We start from the raw sequence: 25,393 nt of genomic DNA, 5'->3' as shown, positions 1-25,393 counted from the left end.
GAATTGCTGTGTGGACTCCATGGGCTGCATTGATTAGGTGTCCATTGACTAGAGCAGGACTTTGACACCTAATGCACATGTAGATGCCAACATGTTGACACCTAAATTCAGTTCTCTTTCTTCGTGTCCCTCTGGATACTTTATAGGTAAAGCACAGCTAGGCAGTGGTTTTGAGCATCAAATCTTGATGTTTAGGCTTAACCTGGCCGTTACCAAGTACAGAGCCATGTGGTGCCTCTTGGGAGCTGTTTTACTGGGGGCCTTGAACCTTCATGGATCTACACTGGTAGCCCAGATTTGTCATTAAAGTGGGCATCTGGTTGCCCTCAGCCCCTTCTGTAGTCAGCAGAGAAAGATGAGCTGCTCCTACTTATCGGGCTGTTCCAAAATGGGCTGTGATGGAATCGCAGAAGTGCTTCTCTCTGTACCTTTATTCTCTCTCTTTCTTTTTCTCCATGAACTGTATAAAGTGTTTGTAGCTACCAGAATCTGAAGTCTGGCATTTCAACAAGAGTCTCTGAAATCAAGTGGGGCATATCTGGGCTTTATTGGGGCAGTGTTGGGTGAGTACCAGCCACTGTTGTCACAGAGGACACAGCAACAGACAAGCATTGTCTGCCTGATAACAGAGAGATCTAAAAGGTAAAGACAGGCAAGGCAAGTTGAAAAAGAGTTTGAAATGTCTTCCTTTTAGTAAAGGAGAAAGAGGGATGTGGTGTGTTTGCCCAGTACATGTGTAGTTGGATTCTTATGCAGGGTGTTCAGTACAACGCCATGTCTCCCCCATTCTGATTTTTTTCAGTATATGTTCTGGATCTTTCTGCACAGATCTTTCATGATAAGGTGTTGAATTTGTAGCTCACTGGTGTTCGGAACCACTTCTCCTGAAATCCAAGGACGTAGTTGCTCTTCTCTGTTTATTTTTTCTAGATGTACATGTTGTCTTGCCCTGCACATTTGACTGGCATGTGTAAGGCCTTTCAGACATTACAACCTCTGCAATACACATGCAGAATGTAACCTGGAGCAGGTCATAGTGTTCCACCCTGAGCAAGAGGGTGAATTCCAGCACAGCTTGCAACAACAATGCAGGAAGGGACCAGGGAGGTTACTTCTACCCACATCAGTTTGTTACTTTCCTTTCTGTTTGTTAGAAGTTATTTTCAAGTTTTGCTCTCTTTTTAACTAGCCTACTCTTTCTGTGTCTCATAAGCAGTGAATATGGAAAAGGAAGATAGTATGAGATTATTAGAATGGCATCTTTAAGAGAAAATAAAGCTCAAAGAGAAACACTTAATTCCCTTCATTTAATTTGTTTTTAAATTATAGTAAAAATATCTATTGCTAGGGCACCATCCAAAGTCTTTCTGTATAGTTGAAAACCACACCAGTGGTGTGTCTATGTAGAATGAGAGCGCAGTCAGTGCAGGATAGTGCTGTGAATAGTGTTTTCACCTATAGCAAATCCTTTGGGCAGCAATGCAGTTCAGAATGGCTGAGTTTCTTATAGCGTATCACATCCTCTACCAGCAAAACAGTATACTGCAATGTGTTTTATTGCTGCTTCATTGCTGAGGCACAAGGACTCCTTGCTGGAAAATTCCTCTTGAAAAAATTTTCCTCCCCAGTGCACCATGTCAGGTGCACGGTTTTCCTAGTATTATTTCTCCAATGACACTAATTACCAAATCTGATCCTTAACCTCCCACTAATCTTAGCCTTATCTGATTAACTGCTGACTGATCCAAGAGTGTAAATCCAAGTAAGGGGATTTTCAGTTTGCCTGTTTTCCAAAACCATAGTTCCCATCCATTATTCATAGGAGGCAAAAGAAAAGATAATACAGATTCCTCTAGAAAGTGTTTGCATTTGAACCCCTAATTTTGCAATCACGTGCACATGGGGTTTTATTTCCCCAAAAAAATAAAAATTATCTTCTTCACCTCATTGGGCCTAAAAGTGGAAGCAATTGCCCACATGTTCCAAGTGCAACTGAGCTGTGTTTTCCCACACAGGTACTTGTGTTTGATTGCAGGATTTGTTTTGTTGCTTGCTTCTAAACATTTGAATTTGTTGTGAGAAATCCTTCTCATGGTGGTTCAATACCTGGGGCCAGCTTTCAAGCTGCATCACTCCCTGGGACAGTTTGAAATACTGGCATTGTGGGCAGGATTTCATCCAGCCTCAGAATGGATCCTGTTGCTCTGGTATCTGAGGCTCTTGCCATGGCACATGAAGCAACATGAGCTTCTCTGTCACATGTTTGCCCTTTCAGCCTCCCTTATTCTGGTTCTCACTGGCATCTTTCTTTAGCAATACACTTGGGCAACGCCCAGAGTCACCAGGTTGCACAATTACTCATGTTCCTTCTTTCTCCTTATTCCTGCTCCTCTTTCTACCCCCAGGGGAGTAATTCTGAGTCAGGCAAAGGGCAAGACTTCAGTGCCTCTGTCTCCTGGGGTTTGCCCTTTGCATGTGCCAGGGACATCTTCAGCTGTGATGGTGGAGGCAGGGTGGGCAGCAGCCCCACAACACTGGAGCTGTACAGGACCAGGAGCTTGCACTTGCAAACAGCCTGGCATGAAAGGCTCTCTCTGACAGAAGTGCAGGAATGCTATGAAGCAAAGCTGTTTTACTTTGGACAAGGGCCTGCAGGGAAAGGAGAAGGGGCAATGGCTTTAACCTGCCCGAGGGGAGACTGAGATGAGCTCTTAGGCAGAAGCTCTTCCTTGTGAGGATGCTGAGGTACTGGCACAGGTTGTCCAGAGAAGCTGTGGCTGTCTCATTCTCTACAGTGTTCAAGGCCAGGTTGGACAGGTCTTGGAGCAATTTGCTCTAGTGGAAGGTGTCCCTCCCATGGCAGGGCTTTGGGACTTGATGAGGTTTAAGGTCCCTTGCAACCCAACCAGTCCATGATTATATGATTCTAAGGCAAGTAATTTAACCTTCAGAGCTCCTTTGCAAGTGAAAAGTCTTTAAATACTAGCTACGGTAGAAAGTACTGAGAGGCCAAAAGAGGTTCACTCTGTGTTGAGCTATGCCTAGGCACTGTCTGGGGGATGCTGATTGACAAAGGCTGGGACTGTGCCATGGCATGGATGCTCAGTTGAGTGGGGGATGAATGTCTGTGCGCTGGAACATAATTCTTTTCATTTACCAGCATGGATTAGCTTCTGGGGATCTAAACCCAGGTCTTCTGGCCCATAACTATGAAACATTAAGGCTTCCAACTCCTGTTTAAACACTTTCCATTTCAGTGCGTAGGAGACTAATTACCTTGGCCTATCTGTGCCTTTGAGAATAAGCTGAGTCGGGCTTTTAAGTCATTGGATTTGCTTTGAGAGTTATACTGTTTCCCCATCTCATTCGAAATATTGAATAAGATGAACTGCTGGTACCAAAAAAAACCCTTACCTGAAGGCAGGTTTCTGTGGCAAGACAAAGAGAAACCATCAGAGAGGTGCCCATTTGTGTCTAGCAATTCAGTTGGCATAGTGGTTTTTGCAATGCTTAGACTCTGAGGGAGATAATCAAGTATTTCTTTTGAATGAGCAGACCTGCTTCCTCATGGCTAGCACCTTCCTTAGTAGGTGAATTACTCCTATTGATGGCCAAATTCTGTGTCAATTCTACCCTTTATGCTGAATGGCAAGATTAAAAAGATTAGATTATTATCAACATGAACATTCTTTGTACTGCTGGTATTTCATGTACAACATGACAAAATCAAACAAAACCCACAACAATCCTTGAGGATCGGATAAAGGAGACTGTATTGTTGAATGTCCCCAGATTTGAGCATCTAAACAGGTAGTGTGCTGCACTCATACCTTTTGTTTTTCACCCTGCTTTTGCAGACAGCTCTCAGATCTGGTCCTCAGGTAATCAGGGCTGAATGTTTTCTCCTCCTTAGCATCATGAAGATACAATGACTTTGATGCATGGATGGATATTGGCCTCTTGTGCACTTGCCCAGGTACTGGTTTACAGGGGGAAGGGGAAAAGAGGGCAGTAGCCCTTGTTTTGTTATTGCTGTGGGTATTGCCAGGATACTCTGGGCTCCATGAAGAAGCAGCACTGCTTTGGGAAGGGAGAGGAGTGGGCTCTGCTGACAAAAATCTGCTGACTGTGGCTCAGCATCCTGTGATTTCTTGTCCTTCCCACCCCTTGCCTCCAATAGCAAACCTTATGCAGGATTATGAGGTGTGTGACTGCAGGCAGGGCTACTGAGGAGCTGAACCACAGCAGAAAGTACTGTGGAGCAGCAGGCACACTGGTGTCAAATGGTGGAGACTGGGGCAGTTGCTTGACATGGAACTGGGAGTGTTGGGGAGAGTTACGCACGTCAGACAGAAGCCATGAGAATAGCTTGGAAAATCACAGTGAGGCAATTCACTTGCATGAGACTTTTGGATAAAATCTGATTCCAAGCAATGTTTTCAAGTGATTTTCTCAAAATTGTTTTCTCTTTATATAATTTTTAGAGATATTAGACACTGTGCTATCTCTTTTGCTGTGTTATGTTGGCATTGGGAGGAGGGAGGAAGCTGGTGGAAATAGTCAAGGAAATAGCCCCAAAACTCCTGCCAGCGTAAATATTTCTTAAGAGACTGGTATTACCTGTGTGTCAGAACAGAGGACTAAAAAAGAGCGCTTGGACAAAACCATTGTGACTCAAATAGCATTTATTTGATGTAAAGAGAGCAGTTTCAATAATAAGATAAATCAGACCTGTTAGCAAAGACTGCATTATGAACAATAATGGGGAAAAAGCATATTCTGACTGATGTACATGTCAGATTACAACGTAACTGTTATCTTGCTCTAGGTGAAGGGAAGAATGGTTTCTCTGGACAGTGTAAAGTAAGGAATTAATTCCAAAAGGTGAAAAATTTAATGGCTGAGGCACAGCTTTCATCTTTTGTTGTTACTCTGTTCTGTGTATAAGGTTTCTTTACGGTACTGCCAAAATATCCCTGTTGCTCAGCAACAGCAAGCTGAAATAGCACCAGTTGGAGGAAATCTGTTGATTTACACTGGTCATAAAGTGTGTACTCTCACCCGAGTGCAGCTTTTCACACAAGAATGAAAGCCAGACATTGTAGGTTTGCCCCTTTGGGACATATATGGTCCTAGGTGGAAGATGTCAGTTCAGACACCAAAATACATCCTCATTCCATCAGTTTGGAGAGGTACATCCTCTGGGCAGAACATGACCTCATTGATCCTAATCTGAGGGCCTGTTCAGCATCTCCCCTAGGAACAAGTTTTCATCTGATCCCAAAGAAGTTTCCAGCTCTGCCTGTAGCTCTGCAGGCACGTTACTGTGCCCTGGGCTGATTGTGCCTCCTGTAGAGCAACAAATTTTTGCACTTGAACATTTAAGAAGATACTGGTGCATCAAAATACCCTAAGTAAAAAACCCAAAATTTAGCAGCTTCCTAAATATCCCCTTTACACTGATTTCATAACTTGATTTCCCAACATCTTCTAAGCTACTTATTTAAGAAATAAATTGTCTTTGGAAGAGTATAATGATGATAAGTAGAGGAAAACTTATACAGAACTCTGAAAAGTATGAATAGTTGTTTTAAAAATTAACTCCACAAAATGTTATGTAGATATTTGCCAAGTGAGATACAGGGAATGCTACATTTTTACAAGTGAACTCTGGAGTGTCAGTCATACAGAAATACTGTCAAGCATCTGAAAACCTACCACTTCACTAGAAAATATTGCCAGCAGTTCATCCCAAATATTTTTCATTCAGGTCTTTTTGCTGTTCATAAAAAGATGTTTGTTGTTTTTTTTTTTTTTTTTTTTTACCCAGCCTCAGAAATCAGCAGTAGCACTGTTCACAGGCTACCTTTTATTTCCTCTGCTACAAAAGAAAGGAATTTTGATTGCTTTCCCAGGAGAGACATTCCTGCCTGTAGGATAATGTCAACTGAGGGACTTGAATGCATGCAGTATTCATGGTGAAGACATCAGCTCCATCATGAAACGGAAGTATCTCAATGAGCCAGGGAGAAAGGTGGATGAGTTAACACCCATTAAGGTATCAAGAACTGTTGGGTCCAAGGTCAGCTCCCTCCTTTCCTAATTGCAGACCCTGGGAGCCTGTGCAGACATGGCACAAGGCTGGTCAGCTGCAGACCTCTGCTAAGTCCACTGGTCCCCCAAACATCCCCTTCTTATTGTAGGAGAAAAATGGCAGAGCAGCAACTTCAGCTGCAGGCTGCGATGGGGAAGCATTTTGCTGTTTGATATTTGTGGGCAGAAGCAGATGATGTGGGTGGGAGAGGTGGAAAAGATCAGTTCAAATCAGTTCTACTTGCGCACAGGCTGAACACAGCCATTCTACTGAATAGGAAAGGGACAGCAATGCCCTTCCAGCTGTTCTTTGCTTTGCTAACCCATGACCAAATTCAAGTATTAAGAAAAATCGTTAGAGTAACATAAACTCATGAAACATTTTTTTTTTTTTTTGGTAGGAAAATATTCTTTTCACTGGCATTTGCTACTTTTCTCTGCAACTGGGTGGGCCTGAAACTTTTTTTTTCATGAGACATTAGAGCCTAGTACAAACAAAAACATGCAAAAGCTGGGGCTGATAGACACCCCCCTCCATGCCATTATTGTGATTTCTTTACCACTAGTCTTTCAAGTATTAGCAATGCTGCCTGCAATTTATCTGTGTCCATCTTGTGTATGCTGATTACTGCTACATCATCTCTCTTCACTTGGGCTTGAGAGATCCTTCAAGTAGAATTTTTCACTACCTATTTTCTATTTAGAAAAGGGTACTCTTTATTCCACTTATCTGCTACTATGAAGCTTTCTAAGACATATCCTATTGCTGTCATAAACTGATTTTAGCCATTAATTAAATGCTGAGAGATGCTCTGCTCTTTATTTCTTTATGTCTGATTGCTATGACTCAGATTTCATTAACAGATTTTTCTTTTCAATTTCTAAGTTAGTTCCCCACTGCTTAAATTCAAGTATGTGCTTTTAAATCATTACAGATTGGTCTTGTGAAAGGTTCTTCCAGCACAGCACAGTCCCTTACATACTAAGGATAGAACAAATGAATGCAGTGGAAAAAGTGGCTCTACTCAGAAGGGGGTGATTCTTTTTAGTCTTTTGATCTTTTAGCAAGCAAATAACTTTTTTTTTTTTTTTTTTTTTTTGAAACACGTTGTACTCTTGCCTTAAAATCTGCAAAGTATCTCTGTTCTTGGGTTTTCATATGTTACAGCAAGATCTTTGATGTTTCTTCATCTTCAGGTAATAAACTCTATTGGCTTCTGGATAGGTGACTTTGGAGAGTGGCAGCTTGTAGATGGCAGAGTTGTTTGTGGTTATTAACAGGAAGGTCAGTGCAGACAAGCAAAAAGCCCAGGTTCCTGATGGTACCCCAAACTGCAAATTAAAATACAAACCACCTATTTACTGTGCGTCTTTCCTTCATTTGATCCCTCAACCCTTAAACAAAACTCAGAGCCAGGTAGCTTGGAAAAAACCTTTCTCAAGGAAGTCTTGACTTGGTTTTGCATGGAATCTCTTCCCTGGGGAGGCAGTATTTCTTTATGGCATCTAGACACTGTGCATTAACCTGCAACATCTACCAGCTGTGGTGAGAAGGCTGCCTTCTCTTTGTGCATCTGTGGTGGTCTTGGATGGAGATAAGATAGGAGCATATACCAGAGGCATTCAGCTTTTCCATGGGCAGTTGTACTTGGGCAAAGCAATTAAACCAAATTTGAGGTTTCTTTACACATGTGAAGGGTCCTTTTCTCAATCACCTCAGGTACAAAGGATATGTAATTATCTTGGAACTGTTGGGGGCTGAGCCGTGCAAGTTCATGCAAGCTCCAAGGAGAAAAGTTGTAAGAGGCCTGTATCAGTGGGAATCACACCAAAACCGTGGGCAGATCATGTCCCATCTCCTGGATTAGTTCTGCTTTTAGCTCAGTGGTTCTCCATGTCTTGGTGTTTTGCCTGATGAGTCAGGAAAATACACTGTGTTTGAATCTGTTGTTGGAAACAAAGCTGTTACATTACTTACCACAGACAGCATGTTAGTTACTGCTGCTCCCAGGTAGGCACTGAAGAGCGCTGTGAAAATGAATAAGGTATTTCCTGGTGAGTTCAGGTTCACATGGAGTAAAGCAGCAAATATCTCTGACACTACCTTAGGTAGCTCAACCATGTCTATGACCATATGTGGGGATAAGCCCCCTCTTGAAAGCTCTTTCCTTTGCACTGTGCCTCCCTTAACCTGGAGCTCAAGGAAAGGGCAAAACAGAAGAAGAACTGGGATGATGACAAATGTGACTATGAAAACAGAGGCTTTTGAAAAATGCACTGACGTGGAAAGTATGTAGCTTGATAGATTGGGTTAAATAGGAAAATAACCATTCCACCTCAATCTCTCCTGCCTCTAGGGCTAGAAGGTGGGTCAATGAGATATAAAGCTAATCTTCTTTATATGAGCACTGAATGAGCAATAGTTTCATTCCCCTGTGATATTGAAATTTCATATGGAATTGCCTTATAAATAGTTCTTCAATCATTCTGTGTTGCCTAACTCATGCCTTTGGTATCTATTTCACTAGACTGGGAAACTTTATTGTCTAGCTACAATGCAGGCTGATCTTCAGCCCCAGTTTTCTCAAAGTTTAGGTATGTTCTCCCCCAAAGAAGGAATTTGAACTGGTATCTGTGATTGGAAAAAACAATACAATTCATCCAGCAATGTTGAACAAACACAGTTAATGCCTCAAAATTAAGCATCTAATTTCAAAGACCTTAGTTAATCAGCATCCACTGATTGCATCTCTCATTTCAAACACGACTCTTGGCTGGAAGAGAAAGCACTGCTTTTATTTTGTCACGGTACATTAGAGCAAAGGCTCCAACATCTGACTCCATCGTTCATCAGTCTTCCCTAACTCCATCTGCCTGTCTAGAGGTGGTCCCCAGGCTCCATCCCACCTCTAGTATAAGTGCATCTTGTACAGAAAATCCATAGGGTACGTACCACAGGCAATTGCCAGCAAATGTGTCTGCCAGGTGAAAACGTAGAACATGCCTCCAATGGCAATGCATGAGAGGGAGCTGTTGTAGCCCCACAAGCCAGAGCAGATTTTGCTAAAAGGTGTTGCTAAACTCAGTGCTGGAAAATAAATCAAAAATGTGTCATTCCTTGGCCAAAGAGATAAAAGATGCTGAGAAATGGCATGAATCCAGCTTTTTAAGGGCCCTAGCCAGCATACATACATGAAGTTCCCATTAGTAGTTGTGCTGCTACAGTCTAAGACTGAAGACACTTTAATCTAATATAGTCAAGGCAGCATTTCCCAGGTGCTACTGACCTGAATTTGACTATGCAATTTCAGAATATACATGAGTGAATGAGTGTATGTGTGAACCTTAAATGTATCCTTAAGGCCTGCACATCTGGATTTATGGTGATCATTTTTAGTAAGCTGCTCCTAAACCCGTCAGTATATATCCAGAAATGAAGTATTCATGATAAAAATGTATTTTAGCCAAAAATACGCTTCTTTCTTCTGAAGATTTCTGCCATCAGCAAGTCCACCAATTTTCTGCCACCAAATGTTAAGAAGCTTTCCACCATCACAAAATGAGGTGGGGAGTGGGGAAATCAATCAGAAGAATTCTTAAGGCAGAAGCTTATGTGTATTTTTTTTCAAGCATTCTCCAATAGAAGGAACATTTGTGACTGTATCATTGTGGTTCATCTTTTATTCTCCATGATTTTATAAAATGTCAAATTCTTACCTGCCAGCATACCCACTGCTGATCCAATTGCTGCATGCAGACAAGTAAGAGGAGAAGAGATAAATAAAGCAATCAGGAAGATTCCCCCAGTCCAGGGGTTGTCACAGCCATAAACCTGACCCACTCCGACTGGAATGGATTGCAGGAGCTGAAGAAATGTAAAAAAAAAAAAAGAAAAAGAAAAGAAAAAAAAGCAAGTTTCTTATTGGCTTAACTTCATTTTTTTGTAATACTTATTTTTCTTACCCAGGTTCATGTTCAGCATTTGTTGGATGCAGTCTGGCTTTATGGATTGTAAGTGGAAAGTTTGCACATTGCTTGGGAGGCAGCAGGGCATTTCCACAGGGTTTCCCCTTGACTGAAAATGAGTCATGCCTTGCTCCCTATCCATGAGCTCCTCTGCCAGGTTTTTTTGCTCTAATATCAAAGGTAAATGTCTTTTGTGAAAGGGTTTGCTCATCATCTTTGTGCATGCTGCTGGCTTGGCCACTTTTTGCATGCTGTGAATCTAGGAAATGGAAGTGCTCAGGGAGATGATGCCTTTGAGAAGACATTCTCCTCAAGCTGGAGGGTGATCAGGAGTTGGAATAGGAAGTGGTGGAATCACCGGAATCCCTGGGAAGTATTCAAGAAACTGTGTAAGTGAGGCCCTTAGTGACATGGTTTAGTGGTGGCCTTGGTAAAGGTCCTGGGCTAAAAGTCGGACTTGAAGATCTTGAAGATCTTTTACAACCTCCTTAATTCTATGATTTCTCTGAGTGGGCAGATCCAAGGGTAAAATGGCCAATAATGGCTTGGCTAGAATTACAAGACTTCACTCAGGTTAGGCTATGTACATGATCTATGTATATACCTGAAACTCTGTTGGGATTCACTGGGAATATGAATGGGAGTTGCTGGGTTGATGGGACAGAGCCCAACTTGTTCACTCCTTAGCAATGGTTTCAAGACACTTTTCTTCAAAATGTTGTGTTCCTCAGTGTGGAACAGTCCACTTCATCGTGGTAAACATTCTTTGAGAAATATCACTTGTGGGGATTGACATTTAGGGTCAATTAACTTCCTTTTCTTTATCACTCCCTGGGAAAACCTCCAAATAATCTGCTGAGCCATGGAGGAAAGCCATTACTCTAGTATCTATATTGTTTATGGTGCTATATAGGAGAGTAAAATGTTCCTTTGGAAAAATCCCACTTGAATATTAACTTAAAATACGTGAATGTGTGCCTGCACCCAATTTTGTAACCATTCTTCCATAGAAATATCTGCTTGCTAGTTTCTAATCAGAAAGATTAAATTTTAAAAACACAGCACTCTGTACATGGAAAACTAAAATTAATCTGTGAGTTAACTGGTAGTCTCAGCAAACCTTAGCTATGGGGTGCTGGTCAGTGCATACACAGTAATTGGTAATTAGATTCTGCAGAGTCTTTGTAAATCATAAGATATACATTTGGATGCAATTGCAAATGAAAGATGACAGAAATGAAACATTCTCATTTTCAGGCTATCAAGAATGTCAGTTCCTAAAGTAAACCTTTATTGGTTTACAATATTGTTATTTGGATAATAACTATCTTATAAATGCAATTTTGTATTGCCAGGCCATAATGTAGCAATGTAAAGCAAGATAATATCATTCTATAGTGGTTTCTTTGTAAATGGAGGAGGCTGTTATCTTTGGCATCTTACCATTGGCAGTTCAGCATTTGTCCAGGTGATGTTTGGTGTTGCTGTTGCAGGCTGAATGACAATTGTAGGGAAGAAGAGGTTATGTGGTCCTGATGCAGCCAGGTAGAGAGTCAAGGCCAAGTTGAAAGGCAAGGTGAGAACAGGCAGATCCCACTTCGAGAAGACTGACCCTAAAGCACTGGTGAAAACAGGGCTAAAAGAAGAACAAAATGGTCTTACTAGGAGCTTGTCAGCTAGGCAAAAATCCCAACTTCAACAGAAACAACAACAACAAAAAAAAAAAAAAAAAAAAAGAACAAAACAAACAAAAACCACCATGCAGGAAATTCACTCTATTTCTTTTTTTTTTAAAAAAAAAGCTGTTTGATTTCCTCAATTTTTCTGATAAAATCAGAGATATTCTGGGGTCATTCAGTAAACTAATTTCCTACCCTTCCCTCTGCAATTATCAGTGCACAGATTTCAGTGGTGTTATTTAATATATGGGGTGAATTTGGTGCAATATTTATTTATTGCACCAAATGCATATTGCATATATATGCTATGTATGTGGAGAATTTGGTGACCACGAAGGAGACAGGATCCTCCACTCTTGTGCGAGATCCAGTGATTCAATGAAATAATTCCTAGCTCAGTTGCAGTGTTTACTAGTTTTTCTTTAGGACTTGGAGTAGACTGAATTTAGGACACCCAAGCCAAGTCTGAGTGAACTGTGTGTTCTTGTTCAAGCTTATGGGTCTTAAAGAAAGGCTGACATCAAAGTTATGCTAAATCTACCCTGTTAAAATACTGTTCCTCTTGAAAAAAAAAAAAAAAAAGGACTCATCACAGTAATATGGCTAACATTTAGGGCATTGCATCACACACTATCAGCCACCAGTTTTCCTTTTCCCCATTGGGTTTATTTCTGATTATGTGGGTATTTTCTTTGTTTCCTGGTTATATTTGATTTTAACATAATGCTACAGATTTAGTAGCACACATGTGCTAGCCGTGTTTCTTTTCCACCGTAGTCTGCATAGTGCATAAACCCACAACAATTAAGTCACAGTATGAGGGCTCTGGGACTGGAATAAGAAGCAGAGGAGTCATGTAACTTACCATGTCATGGACACCAGTGTTACAGGCAGTAGAAGCCACCAGTGGTAGTCTCCTTTATCAGAGAAGACAGCCATGAGCAAACCCACCAAGAGCCCGTTGTATCCGTACAGGCCTGCTGCTATGGCTGATCTGTGTGAAGGGAACAAGTACCTTCAAATCATATCTTTTGCTGATGCTTTGCTCACATCAACCCCTCCTCCCAATGCCCACATCAAACCCTTTCTCCCTGGACTCTCTGTGATGAAGATCTGTCAACGGTTCATAGAATTATAGTATAGTTAGGGCTGAAAAGGACCTTAAGATCATCTAGTTCCAACACCCCTGCCATGGGCAGGGACACCTCACACTAAACCATGTCACCCGAGGCTCTGTCCAACCTGGCTTTGAACACCACGAGGGATGGAGCGCTCACAACTTCCCTGGGCAACCTCACCACCCTCACAGTAAAGAACTTCTTCCTTATATTCAGTCTAAACTTCCCCTGTTTAAGTTTTAACCCATTACCCCTTGTCTTATCACTACAGTCCCTAATGAAGATCCCTCTCCAGCATCCTTATAGGCCCCCTTCAGATACTGAAGGCTGCTATGAGGTCTCCATGCACCCTTCTCTTTTCCAGGCTGAACAGCCCCAACTTCCTCAGCCTGTCTTCATACGGGAGGTGCTCCAGTCCCCTGATCATCCTTGTGGCCCTCCTCTGGACTTGTTCCAACAGTTCCATGTCCTTTTTATGTTGAGGACACCAGAACTGCACACAATATTCCAGGTGAGGTCTCATGAGAGCAGAGTAGAGGGGCAGGATCACCTCCTTTGACCTGCTGGTCATGCTTCTTTTGATGCAGCCCAGGATACGGTTAGCTTTCTGGGCTGCAAGTGCACACTGCCGGCTCATCTTCATTTTCTCATTGACGAGTACCCCCAAGTCCTTCTCCACAGGGCTGCTCTGAATCTCTTCTCTACCCAACCTGTAGCTGTACCTGGGATTGCTCTGACCCAGGTGTAGGACCTTGCACTTGGCATGGTTAAACTTCATAAGGTTGGCATCAGCCCACCTCACAAGCGTGTCAAGGTCCCTTTGGATGGCATTCTTTCCCTCTAGCATATCAACCGAACCACACAGCTTGGTGTCATCGGCAAACTTGCTGAGGGTGCTCTCAATCTCACTGTCCATGTCACTGACAAAGATATTGAACAAGACCAGTCCCAACACTAATCCCTGAGGGACACCACTTGTTACTGGTCTCCAACTGGACATTGAGCCGTTGACCACAACTCTTTGCGTGCGGCCATCCAGCCAGTTCTTTATCCACAGAGTGACCCATCTGTCAAATGGATGTCCCTCCAATTAAGAGACAAAGATGTCATGCAACTGAACTTTGATTTCCTATTCTTGGTTCCCTTGTCCTCTCAGCAACTACCTTTTCTGCAATTATATCCAGCATCCTTTTGCACCAGATGCAGCTGACAAGGAAAATTTGTCTGGCCCTACAAGACCAATTAGCCAGGAATGCTAGATACGTACTTTTACTCTGTGTCGCTTGTTTAACACATAAATCAGCACTAAAGGGACAGTCTATATTTGAAGGGGAAAATGATGGACTTACCTATCCTGACCCAGAATAAGTGCTGTTAAAGTGGAGACAACAGTTCCTAAACAGCCTGTGAGTGTCCACCATGGGCTCTGCATCAGGAAGCCAGCAATGACAATGATCCCACTGATGGGATTGTTGACAAACATCACCTGGGATATCCCACGCAGCACCCAGTCAACAAACTGGATCATGAGAGTTTTATCTGGAAGAGATCAAGTTAAATAGGAATAGAAAAACCAAACCAACCAAATATGCAGGTGATCCTGGTTTGGAATTGATTTTTTGAAACTCAGGAAGAGTTTGGCAGTGGAACTTGGCAGCACAACTGAAGCAATGAATCAACAAGACAGTAAAATCTGACTGGGATTTATTATGGTCTGTAGTGAAATCTTACAGCTGGAAAGCTGAGATGAGCTGTGTGGTTGCCAGAGTCCCGTGTTATAAAGTACCTTGGACCAGATTCATGTGAACCAGCTAATTTATATCTGTGCCTCAATTGGCAAATCATGTGTGTATCCCGTTACTGATTTATTATGGGGACCAAGAACACCTACTTACATGCAATTTAACTTCACAGTGGCATTAGGCTTGACAGAAACTGCTCAGCTGAAAGGACAGGGAGTTTTATGTAGAATGGCAAAGCACAAAATAACCATCCCAGGGTATGTTTTGTGGGATTAAATTTGCTTTGTACATGGCATGTTGGGAGGTAAATGTCATCTCCGTCATCCTCAAGATTTAAGCAGTGTACGTATCTCTGTGCAAAGCTGATATTTTTTCCCCACAAAATGAAAATAAGTCAAGGCAGAGGTTGTTTCTGCACTAGTATAACTTGAATCACATTACTGAGAAGTTAGTTATTGCTCTTTTGATGTAATTTTTCTTCGGAATCTCCTGATTACTCACAATGAGGAAGCTTTACCTTTTAGCCAGGCTCCAAATTCCTTCATGTCTCCAGTGAGGTACCCAACACCTCTGCAGAACCTCTTCCCAGCTTTGATCAGTGGATTCTGTTTTACTGGGTTTCTTTCCCCCTTGTTTTCTATCTTGATGTCAACACTGTTTTCCATGTTGATATTCCAACCCTTTGGTAAAATTACACGGGGGGGGGGGGGGGGGAAGACATTTCATTACAATGCTTTTTACTGTTCCCTGTTTATTCACCCATCATGATTTATTTTGGAGCCAGAAAGAGGAAGATCCTTACTTTGAACACCTGATTCTCACATCCCTTTTCATGTGCTTTTGGGACTCTTCTCTATCCTTCCAGGCTTGCATGCAGTCATGGATTTGAACACCACAAGAAACCACTGAGCTTTCAGTTTATTATCTTTTACCTGATTTTAACAGCTTGCTCAGCTACACCATGTGTTCTAGAAATCAAGAAGTTCTTTGTTTAAGGGGTGACTTCAAGAAGAACAAGGTGGCATCAGAGGACACTGGCTTCACAGGAGCTGAAACTTGCCTGAAGATCCAACTCCGTGGAAGTCCACCATGTCTAGGAAGCTGCTTCAGTGATAAAGTTTCCTCTGCTGCTTAACCCATATTTCCAGTTTGAATTTATCCATCAGCCACCAATAATAGCTACCTAAAGTTAGGTTTATAGGTCTCTACACTGTCCCTGTTGAGATCACCTCTACCTTTCCCATGAGCATGGTTTAGCTAGAGCGTTATTCATGGCATCTTACTTTGTTACTCGCGTGCATATGCACAATAAATTTTTCTTTACTGAACTCTACTTTCAGCTGTCCCATGTTTAGAACTACCCAGCACTGATTTAGGAGATTGTAGGCCAAATTCAGAGTGTTTGCTTTCCTCAGATAAATATCATACAGCTGTTCGCTCATTCCCCCCCAGTCCACAGAGGGATGGGGAGGAGAATTGGAATAAAATATGAAAAACCCCATGGGTTGAAATAAAACCAGTTTAATAATTTAAATAAGAGTAAAATATGATATAATAATAGTAGGAAATAAAGAGAGAGAGAGATAGAGGAAGGAATAAAAAAGTGATGCACAATACAATTGCTCACCACTTGCTGACTGATGCCCAGCCCGACCCAAGCAGCGATCAGACCCTTCTGTGTATCTCCACCCAGTTTATATACCAGGTATGACATGCTGTGGTATGGAATACCCCTTTGGCTATTTCGGGTCAGGTGTCCTGTCTCTGCTTCCTCCCGGCTTTCCGTTCACCTCACCACTGGCAGAGCATGAGAGACGGAGAAGTCCTTGATCAGGGTAAGTGCTACTGAACAACAGCTAGAACATCTACGTGTTATCAGCATTGTTCTCAGATTAAAGCCTAAACACAGCACTGCACCAGCTGCTAGGAAGAAAAATAACTCTATTTCAGCCAAAACCAGGACGACTGGCCATTGTTCTTTCGCATAAGACAAGGTAGGTGACCACATGTAAATAAGAAACTCTCAGGGACTGAAAAAAAGACTCTTATTACATTTAGCAGGCACTATATCAAGACTTAAACAAGGTAGGGGAGCATTATAGGCTAAATAGAGGTGTCCAGGTCTAAATAAGGTGTTAAGGAAATCCGCACAGGGCTGGCAGAGACAGGATCCCCCATGAGAGACATGTCCTTTGGATTAGGAGCTGCTGGAATACCTTTTGGCAACTCATGCAGGTCTACACAGCTTCATTCAGGCACATGGATGAGAGACTTTCACCAGCTATAAATACTGAATTTTAAAAACAATGCTCTATAGCCAATTCATTATTTGTCTGAAGACCAATTCTCAATATGAAACCAGCAAATTTAAACCAGCCAAACCTTTCCCTGGAATGTACTGTTTCCTGAAGAGTAGGCCTAATTCTTAGCAATTGTCGAGACAAAGGATACACGTGACAAGGTGTGTTGCTGAATACAAAACCAGAGCTGCTTCAGGTCTCACTGGTGAGTAGCAGCTTGTGCAAGAAGTAAAGAATTCAGTTTTGGAGTTAATAGTCTAAATAGGATGACACAAACTTTTCATTAGGGACTGTAGTGATAGTACAAGGGGTAACAGGTTAAAACTTAAACAGGGGAAGTTTAGACTGAATATAAGGAAGAAGTTCTTTACTGTGAGGGTGGTGAGGCACTGGAATGGGTTGCCCAGGGAAGTTGTGAATGCTCCATCCCTGGTGGTGTTCAAGGCCAGGTTGGACAGAGCCTCGGGTGACATGGTTTAGTGTGAGATGTCTCTGCCCATGGCAGGGGTGTTGGAACTAGGTGATCTTAAGGTCCATTTCAACCCTAACTATTCTATGATTCTAAGTATTTGAATTAGCTCTTGACTTACTTCCAACTTCAGTAAACGCCCTTTTGGCAGCTGGGGAAGAGAATCCATACTTCAGAAATGCAGGTGCTGAGTACTTAAGCTAAAGCAGCCTCAGCCCTGGGCATTATACTTGCAGATCTATACTTGTGGTAAAGCAGTTCTGAGTCCACATAGAGGAATGGCTGGTTAATGTACACCCTGGCTGGTTTCTTACTGTATGTTATTGGGACTGATGGTAACATTTCAGGAAAGAGTAAATATTTGCACAAATTATAAACAGACATTTTCTGCTGCCTGCGAAGGCTCAGCTAGTGTAAGGGTAGGTTCCATATGAAAAAGGTAGAAGGCAGGACCAGTACTTCGAAGAGTGTTGAATTTGACTTTGTGTAGGACACGAAAGCAAAAGCAGCTTAACTAAAGGAAGAAAAAAAAAAAAAGGATGAAAGTGTTGTTAGGGACTGTGTCTCTGTGCTGGAAGGTTTTCTCTGGCTTAGTCATAATTCATTACCTTGATTCATTAACCTTCAATTTTCTCATGTTGTATTCTGAAATAATGGAATGAGTGAATTTGATGCACTTCCAGTTAAATCAGAATTTCCAGTCAAGATAAATGCTCTTCATTTTTCTTGAAAGTGCATTTATATTTTCAATTTAAAGAATCTTTCTCTTTGTACGACTTAGGCTTTCTCTGTTGCTAATCCATAAAGTCAAGGGCTGTTGCACTTGCTGAGTGTGTCCTGTGCTAGCATGCCCAGTATGTTTCCCCTGCTTGCCGACTAAGGAGCTGTTTGCACTGCAGGACTCTTCCGTGTGGGATGTAATGGGCATCTGAAGAAGTACTGGAGTCACCATCTGGTCCACTTGCACAGTGGAAAAGAAAACTGGTCAAGTTGGAGGCCTTAATTCATCAAAACTTGATGAATTGCCTTGCTGTGGGAAGGTGTTTAAGTGTATACTTCAGGCAGTCCTGCATGGTGCAAATCTGAGAGCACAGAACTCCTTTGCTCTGGGTTTTCATGAGAAGAAATTAAGCTGTCCTGATGCAATTGGGACAGCAAAAAGACCAGGTGGCCAGGTGAATCACTTCCACCAACCTGGCTTGAACTTAACCCTCCATGAAGGCTGTGCTAATGCCCTGTGTGCATGCTCTTACAGAATACTCAAAATTACAGTGGTTGTGGGGTAATCATGGTTACCTCCTGGCCAGTAGCATGGGTCATGTTCATTATGTCCTTGTTTATCAAGTAATGTGTGCCTCTAGAGAGAGATATCTCACATGAACTTCAGTTCATCTTTCCTATCAACTCACGCATGGCAAGGTGAAATGAAACCATGATTGAACACCTTTACTGCCTGCAGAGCAGCCCTATACGTAATGGGTTGGCCAAGAGCACCTTTGGTTTCTGACGAGACCTTTATGACACTGTAATAGACCCTGATCCAGCCCTATTGGCTTCACAACCACCCTGACTCACATCCCAGTGCTGCATGCGGACTGCCTCTGGTGTGCAGAGGTTGAGCTATTGCCACAGCCCTGAGACTTGTCCCATCCATCCAGAAACACAGAGCATGGAGGGTTTGCGTTACTTCTGCTTAGCTGCCCAAACAAAGTGTAAAGAAGTATTTCTTGCCCATGGAAGCTGTGGTTGCCTTATCCCTGAAAGTGTTCAAGGCCAGATTGGACAGGGCTTGGAGGAACCTGGTCTAGTGGAAGGTGTCCCTGCTCCTGGCAGGATGGCCTTTAAGGTCCCTTCCCACCCAAACCAGTCCATGACTGTATGATTCTAAGTAGTGCACCACTTAGAAACTGGCACCAACATAGAATATTTTGGGCAGTTTTAATAATTTTCGATAACGTAAGAAGCAGTAGCTATCATATATGCTGAGATTAATGATCTGCTAACACATTACCTTGTTTAGGTAGTAGACAATAACAACTGTTTAAGAAAGGACAGAAGACAAAATATCCCTCATCCCAGAATAATGGAGATGTTCAGAGAAATTTAAGACAGTGATGTCTGTACTGTAATTGAAGCTGAAGTATGCATGTTCTGCATAAAGGCTAGAGTAGAGCAGGTCTTCTGAAGACCTGCTATTGAAGTTAACACACAGTTTTCAGTCAAAGGGGGCTTATTTTTTTTTTCTCTTAGTGCATGAAGAAAGGAAATGGAAACAATTGTGAAACAACTATTCCGTTGGAACAAATTGCTTAGATTCTGCAAGGGTCAGAATTTTTAACTTTAGTTTTTAGTCCTTATTTCTATTTGTCTAAGAAAGCATTTTTTTTATTATCTCAGATTCTTAACTAAAGCTGTGTTAAGACACACAGATTGAAGTGCAGTGCCTGACCTCATGTACGTTCTGGAGAGGTGCTCCATGGGTTTGGTAGGAAATGCAATGCCGGTGTGTACCTGGTGTGATAAAGGAGCAGCAGTGTGTCTGAATGAGGTTTTCATCTCTTTGGTACAAGGACTGATTTGTGCTCTGTTGCAAGTGCAGAGGAGCTATTTAAAACTATTTTCCCATTGTGGAAAAGTGACAGCTAGAGGTGGAGCACTGCTGCTTTTCTCCAGTAATTCCAGATATTGGCTGCCTTCTGTTGTCTAGTTATCTTTGTGCTGTTGGATAATATCTCCCTGTCATCCTCACATAAGCAAGAAGGAAATTTTGCAGCCAAAAGTACCTGAATGCTTTTGTATCAGCTATGAAATGGAACCTGCGAGAACAGAAAAGATAAAAAAGATGTTTTTCTTTCATGAAAACAAACGCATCACAGGGCCAAGAAGATAATCTATTTTTTTTTTATCATCTTTTCAGAGTTAATGAATGTCCCTGTAGCAAAGCACTGGTGTTATGCAACTCCATGTCTCTTTAAATCAATTTCTGTTCCACTTGTGTACACTTCTTCCATGTCAAGCCATACCTACGGCATGTCGGTAATGCCTCATTAAAGCTGCATCTTAGTAATGCCTCTTTAAAGCTGCAGCAAGGCAGACTCTATGCTTGTGCTGCAACATCTGACCTGCGACTACTCTTTTATTCACCTGATGAAGTGGAGATAAGCCCTGTCACACACTTGTAACATGTGGTATTCATGGTAAGAGCAGTGCTGTGCTTGCAGCTTGGAAAGGAATAGGGGCTTTGAGTTGGCTAATTGCTTTAATTATCCTAATAAATAGTTAATTCCAAGCTGGTGCCTGTGTTTTTAAGAGTTGGGCTTTTATCTCTGAAAATGCAGCAAAGTTATCTAGTATTTTCTCTTCTTTCTAGAGTTTTACTCTCTCCCTGATAAAATTAATGTTATCCTGTAAATCAAGTGGATTTAAGTTATTGTGCGGTATTAGTTTCTCCAAGGAACTGCTACTGCACAATTACAGTCATTGAATCTTGCATTCTCTGAATTGTTGCTGTGAAGCATGCGGGCAGCCAGCTCTCTGTGCAGCATGTTTTTAGAGGAATTCCTGCATCCAAGTACAATCAGAGGAAAGGGCCAGATTCTTAGCATACCCCTTGTAACATTACCAGTGGTTTAACAAAGCTGGCAAGTGTAGTATTGTGTTATGTATAGGAACACACACCTGCATGAGCACACTCCCCAAAACAGAGAGATTCTAATGCACTTGAACCTCACTGAAAAAAAAAAAAAAAAGGTAGTTCAAGTTTTCCCATGGAAGAGACATTTCAAAGCATTAGTTCAAAAGAAAGCTTATCCCTCAGATTCAAATATTCATTAAGCCTGTTCGCAATTCAATTTTCAGAGATCTGTCTCTCGGGGACAGAGAAATCCAGACACACTATCCCATTAACTCTACATTATTACTATCTGGGCATTTTTAATTTTGCAGAATAGAAAGGCAGTAAAAGGAGATGTTAAAGAGTTACAAATACGTTGTGGTTTTTTTTAACACTTTTATTAATTTTTTTCTTAGAGGTTCAGCCAACTGGGCTAAGCCCTACTAATAAATCCTCACCCTGCTAGAAAATTCTCAGTAACTGGAATCCTTGTGACATTCCCTCACCTCTTTAGTGAATGTCTTGAGCCTTAGCTGCTCTTGCTCAGGAGGACTGCTCAAATGCTGTTTGTTAGGCATTTTGGGGGAGAAGAAAGATCCAGATGAGTCAGTAAGAGAGTGCACTTTCATCGCTGTGCATTAAAAGAACTAAGAGAATGCTCTTACCTCTTTGATGAGCTCAGGGGTAGCAGTTGCCTTTCTGGCTGGGACAGAAGGCAAGCAGAGCAAAGAGAGTGGGGAAAAGAAAATGCCCCACCAGCTTATATAGGCTAGCGTGGCTCCTGTTCTGATATTACTAATTAGTTTGTTTCTCCTCCCACTCGGTGAGCTCTAAGAAAAAATTAAGAAGGTTCCCCCTTGAATTCTCCACCTTTCCTCTTGCTCTGTCCTTGGTGTCTTGCCAGCAGCCTCTCCAAATGTCCTGTTCCCTGCTGCTATTTTTTTGTTGTTGCTAATTCTCCTTTAACTCTGTCCTTTGTCCTCCTCTACCACTTAAAAGAACTCAAAGGCTTCAAAGTGGACTCTTGTTATACCTGAGCTCAACCTCTCCAGTGTTATTCTTCTTATTCAAGACAGCTCAGGATCCTTCCTTCTCAAAACACTAACCTGCGAGCGTGCATCACAGTGTGACATGTTCAGCAACCTGCCAAGTTGTCCTGTTTCTGGGTAGTTTTCGGAGGCACTATTCTGTTATCACACTGGTACGAAGGACCTGGCGATCTTCTACTGTTTAGTTGCTTTTTATCAGTTATTTGAGAAATTCAAAGGGCATTTTTCCTTCTTTTTTTTTAACCTGCCCCCCTGGCTTGCTGCAGAAATCTGGAATATCCGATGTGTGGCATATATGAGAGGCTTATAAGGCTGTGGAATCACTGTGAAAGTCAGAGAACAGGATGGAAAGGGAAGTCTTGAGAGAGTGAATTATGGGAAAAAGGACAAAGGAAAAGCTAGTAAACTTAAGGAAATCATTAGGCTAATCCAAACCACAGCTTAATTCCCTTTAGGAGTCTTTTACAGTGATGGCTTAAAGAAGCAAACCCACAAATTCATCCAAGAGCTGGAGTGAATGGTTTGTTTCTGAACCAGAACTGATCTAGTCTTATGAATTCGCTTCCTTCAGCCCTTTGGAAACAGCCTCATCATCTGTGTGAGCTGAAATCATGTTATTCTCACTCTGTTTATTCCCAGGATGCCTCTCTTTTGATGGAGGGGTTTTTAACAAGAGAGTGGATAATTTTTTTGCCCTAAGAGCAGAGTATCTGATAGCAACTGTCAGCTTGGCATTGCTGGTGAGCAAGGCTCATAAAATCATAGTCACAGACTGGTTTAGGTTGGAAAGGACCTTAAGATCAGCTAGTTCCAACTCTCTGCCAAGGGAAGGAACAACTTCCACTACACCAGGTTGCTCAAGGCCCTGTCCAGTCTGGCCTTACCAGCTGTTGTGAGTGAGCCAGACACTGCCATCCACTGAGTTTGCACCCAGTAGTACATGTTACAAGAAATTTGCAGGTGAAGCTGCTTCACTCTTGTGGAGTAAAATTTTTTCTCTTTACTGTTAATTTCTTCTGGGGCTGCCTGTGCTTTCTTACTGGTAAAATGAATCTTTGCATCCCAAAAGAAGAGACAAGCATTGGGTAATTTGGTTGGGAGATACTCATAGGGAATCTGATCAGATTGAGTTTCAGGCTTCGCATCTCTCGTGTTTCAGGGTCGCTTAGAGCATTTTAAACAGCGTCTTTTCTACTCTGTGTGAAAGGGATGTTGCTCAGGGGGTCGGCAGGATTCACTGTCAGGTAGTGTTACTTTCATCCATTGAGCAGTGGGGTGGCTCTTTCCTTGGGGAAGCAGATTCAGGACCCCCCCCCCCTTTCCAAGTCTAGTTCTTTAACGTTGACAAGTTGGAAAGGAATCACGAAAAAGCCACTGGCTCCACATCTTGGAGCGATGTTTTGTTTAGATTACCAGAGCTGGTTAATAATTAACAGGGTCAGAGTCTGCTGATGCCTACGTGGGAATGAGGTCCGTGGCAGCAGCCTGCTCTGTAAATTAGAGGCAGAGCAGTGATGATCTCTGCTACCATGTGGTGTGTTCACTGGATCCTAGGTGCAGCCAGCTATGTGGAGGGTTTCACTACTGCAACTACTGTCTTATGAAATCCCTGTGTTTCCTACAACCACCTTTTGAAAAGGTCTGGGCCAGGTCCCAGATTGGGTGCTGGAGTCAGGTGCAGGAGCTCCTGCTCATGGCTGTGTACCTTAGATGGCCAGGGCATTCCTGGTGGCCCAGGGACTGAAACTCCCAATAGGATTGGTGCAGAAAGACACAAATGATAGAAATGTTTCCAGGTGTAATTGAATCCATGTCAAGTCAGATGCCCATCACTAATCTGTGCTGGGCACTCAGGAACATAGGTATCTTCTTCTGTCTTTTGGGCTTTGGAATTCAAATGGGAAAACTAAAACAGGAGAGGCTATTCTTCGTCAAAAGGATCAAGGTGTGCCATGTGTCTCTTATGTAACTGCTGGGTACCATCTGCCTGGACTGTGCCACCGGTTCTGGGTGAGCACTGGGTAACCATGTAATGATGTGCAAACTGAGCATGGAGGTTACACACATGACAAGAAAGTTGCTTCTTAATTTTAGGCAAGTGTGAAGACCACTTTGTGCTTAAAAAAAGGCAGCTGCGGCTGGTGTCTGACAGCTAGATCCTGTGTGATTTAGGAGGGCTGGGTCTATGGCTTAACTCTGCAGGCATCTGCTGGTGGAGCTGGTTGATACATTTCTTCTGCCTTCTGTTCTCCGTGGGAAGCTGGCTCTGAGAACACCCCTTGGACTGAGCCCAGTGGTTAACTGGATCAGAAGACGGGTTGGTGACTGGTTCCCAACTAGACTATCTCTCCCAGAGAAATGCCTGAATGATCCCTGACTGTGTTAGCGCATGAGGTAGGAGCTGTATAGCTGCGTTAGCTGGGTAGTGCTTGAACTTGTCAGCTCTGAAAGGAAAGACTGTAATGTCCCTAACTGAGCTTCACACGCTCTGTCTCCACACTTCTCTCAAGGCTCAGTGGCCTCCAAGAGGTTCACTGAAAACCATTTTGTAGCAGATTGCCGTTATACTGTGGGTTTTGGCTGTGCTCCTCTGCTCAGGTTGCACTGCAAAGATCAGGTCTGCACAGGGAGCTGCACCAGCTCGTGGACTCCATAGGATGCTTTAAAACCATGTAAATGATAAAAATACCTCTGTTAGGCTGGGCTGTAGATGTGTAAAATGCACCCAATGTTTGTGGGCTCCATGTCATCCTTCGTTGTTGGGGAAATCACTCTCAGGAGCTGAGCTCTTGTCACTGGGCACCGCTGAGAAAAGTCTGGCTCTACTTTCTTTACTCTCCCCCACCAGACATATGTACCTAAGATCCCACCCTGAGCCTTCAATTCTCCATGCTGATCAGTCCCAGATCTCTTGGCTTCTGCTTGTATGACAGGTACTTCAATCCATTAACCATCTTCATGGCACTTTGCTGGACTTGCTTGGTATGTCCCTGTCTCTCCTGTACTGGGGAGCCCCAGACTGGATGCTATACCCCAGATGTGTCTCGCCAGTGCTGAGTAAAAGAGAATCATAGAATGGCTTAGGTTGGAAAGGACCTTAGAGCTCATCCAGTTCCAGCTCCCCTTGCCATAGACAGGGACACCTTCCACTAGACCAGATTGCTCAAAGCCCCATCCAATTCAGTCTTGAACACTTCCAGGGAGAGGGCATCAATAAGCATATTCCCATATTGGGAAACTGTCTAGATACATTCGTCGGTGCAACAACGGGATGGTCTTCAGCCGTGGCTGTTGGGAAGGCTGGAGAGGATTGTCTTCCATCTGTGGTGTCCAGCTCCCTCTTGTGGTGTGTCTCCATCCCAGC

At 42.6% G+C, this 25,393-nt stretch overlaps 1 protein-coding gene across 1 annotated transcript in view; it reads right to left on the bottom strand.

The window, feature by feature from the left end:
- Positions 1-7,248: 7,248 nt before the first annotated feature.
- The window catches only part of LOC136005990 (urea transporter 2-like), a 399,495-nt gene continuing 381,350 nt past the window's right edge, over positions 7,249-25,393 (bottom strand). The window contains 8 exon segments of the mRNA XM_065663882.1: positions 7,249-7,425; positions 8,072-8,121; positions 9,047-9,181; positions 9,811-9,958; positions 11,503-11,695; positions 12,604-12,732; positions 14,206-14,395; positions 15,116-15,278. Coding sequence (XP_065519954.1) covers positions 7,249-7,425; positions 8,072-8,121; positions 9,047-9,181; positions 9,811-9,958; positions 11,503-11,695; positions 12,604-12,732; positions 14,206-14,395; positions 15,116-15,278 — 1,185 coding nt within the window.

This window comes from Lathamus discolor, chromosome Z, assembly GCF_037157495.1.
Source record: "Lathamus discolor isolate bLatDis1 chromosome Z, bLatDis1.hap1, whole genome shotgun sequence".
In the NCBI taxonomy this organism is placed as follows: Eukaryota; Metazoa; Chordata; class Aves; order Psittaciformes; family Psittacidae; genus Lathamus; species Lathamus discolor.
This window is presented reverse-complemented; position numbering and strand designations above follow the sequence as displayed.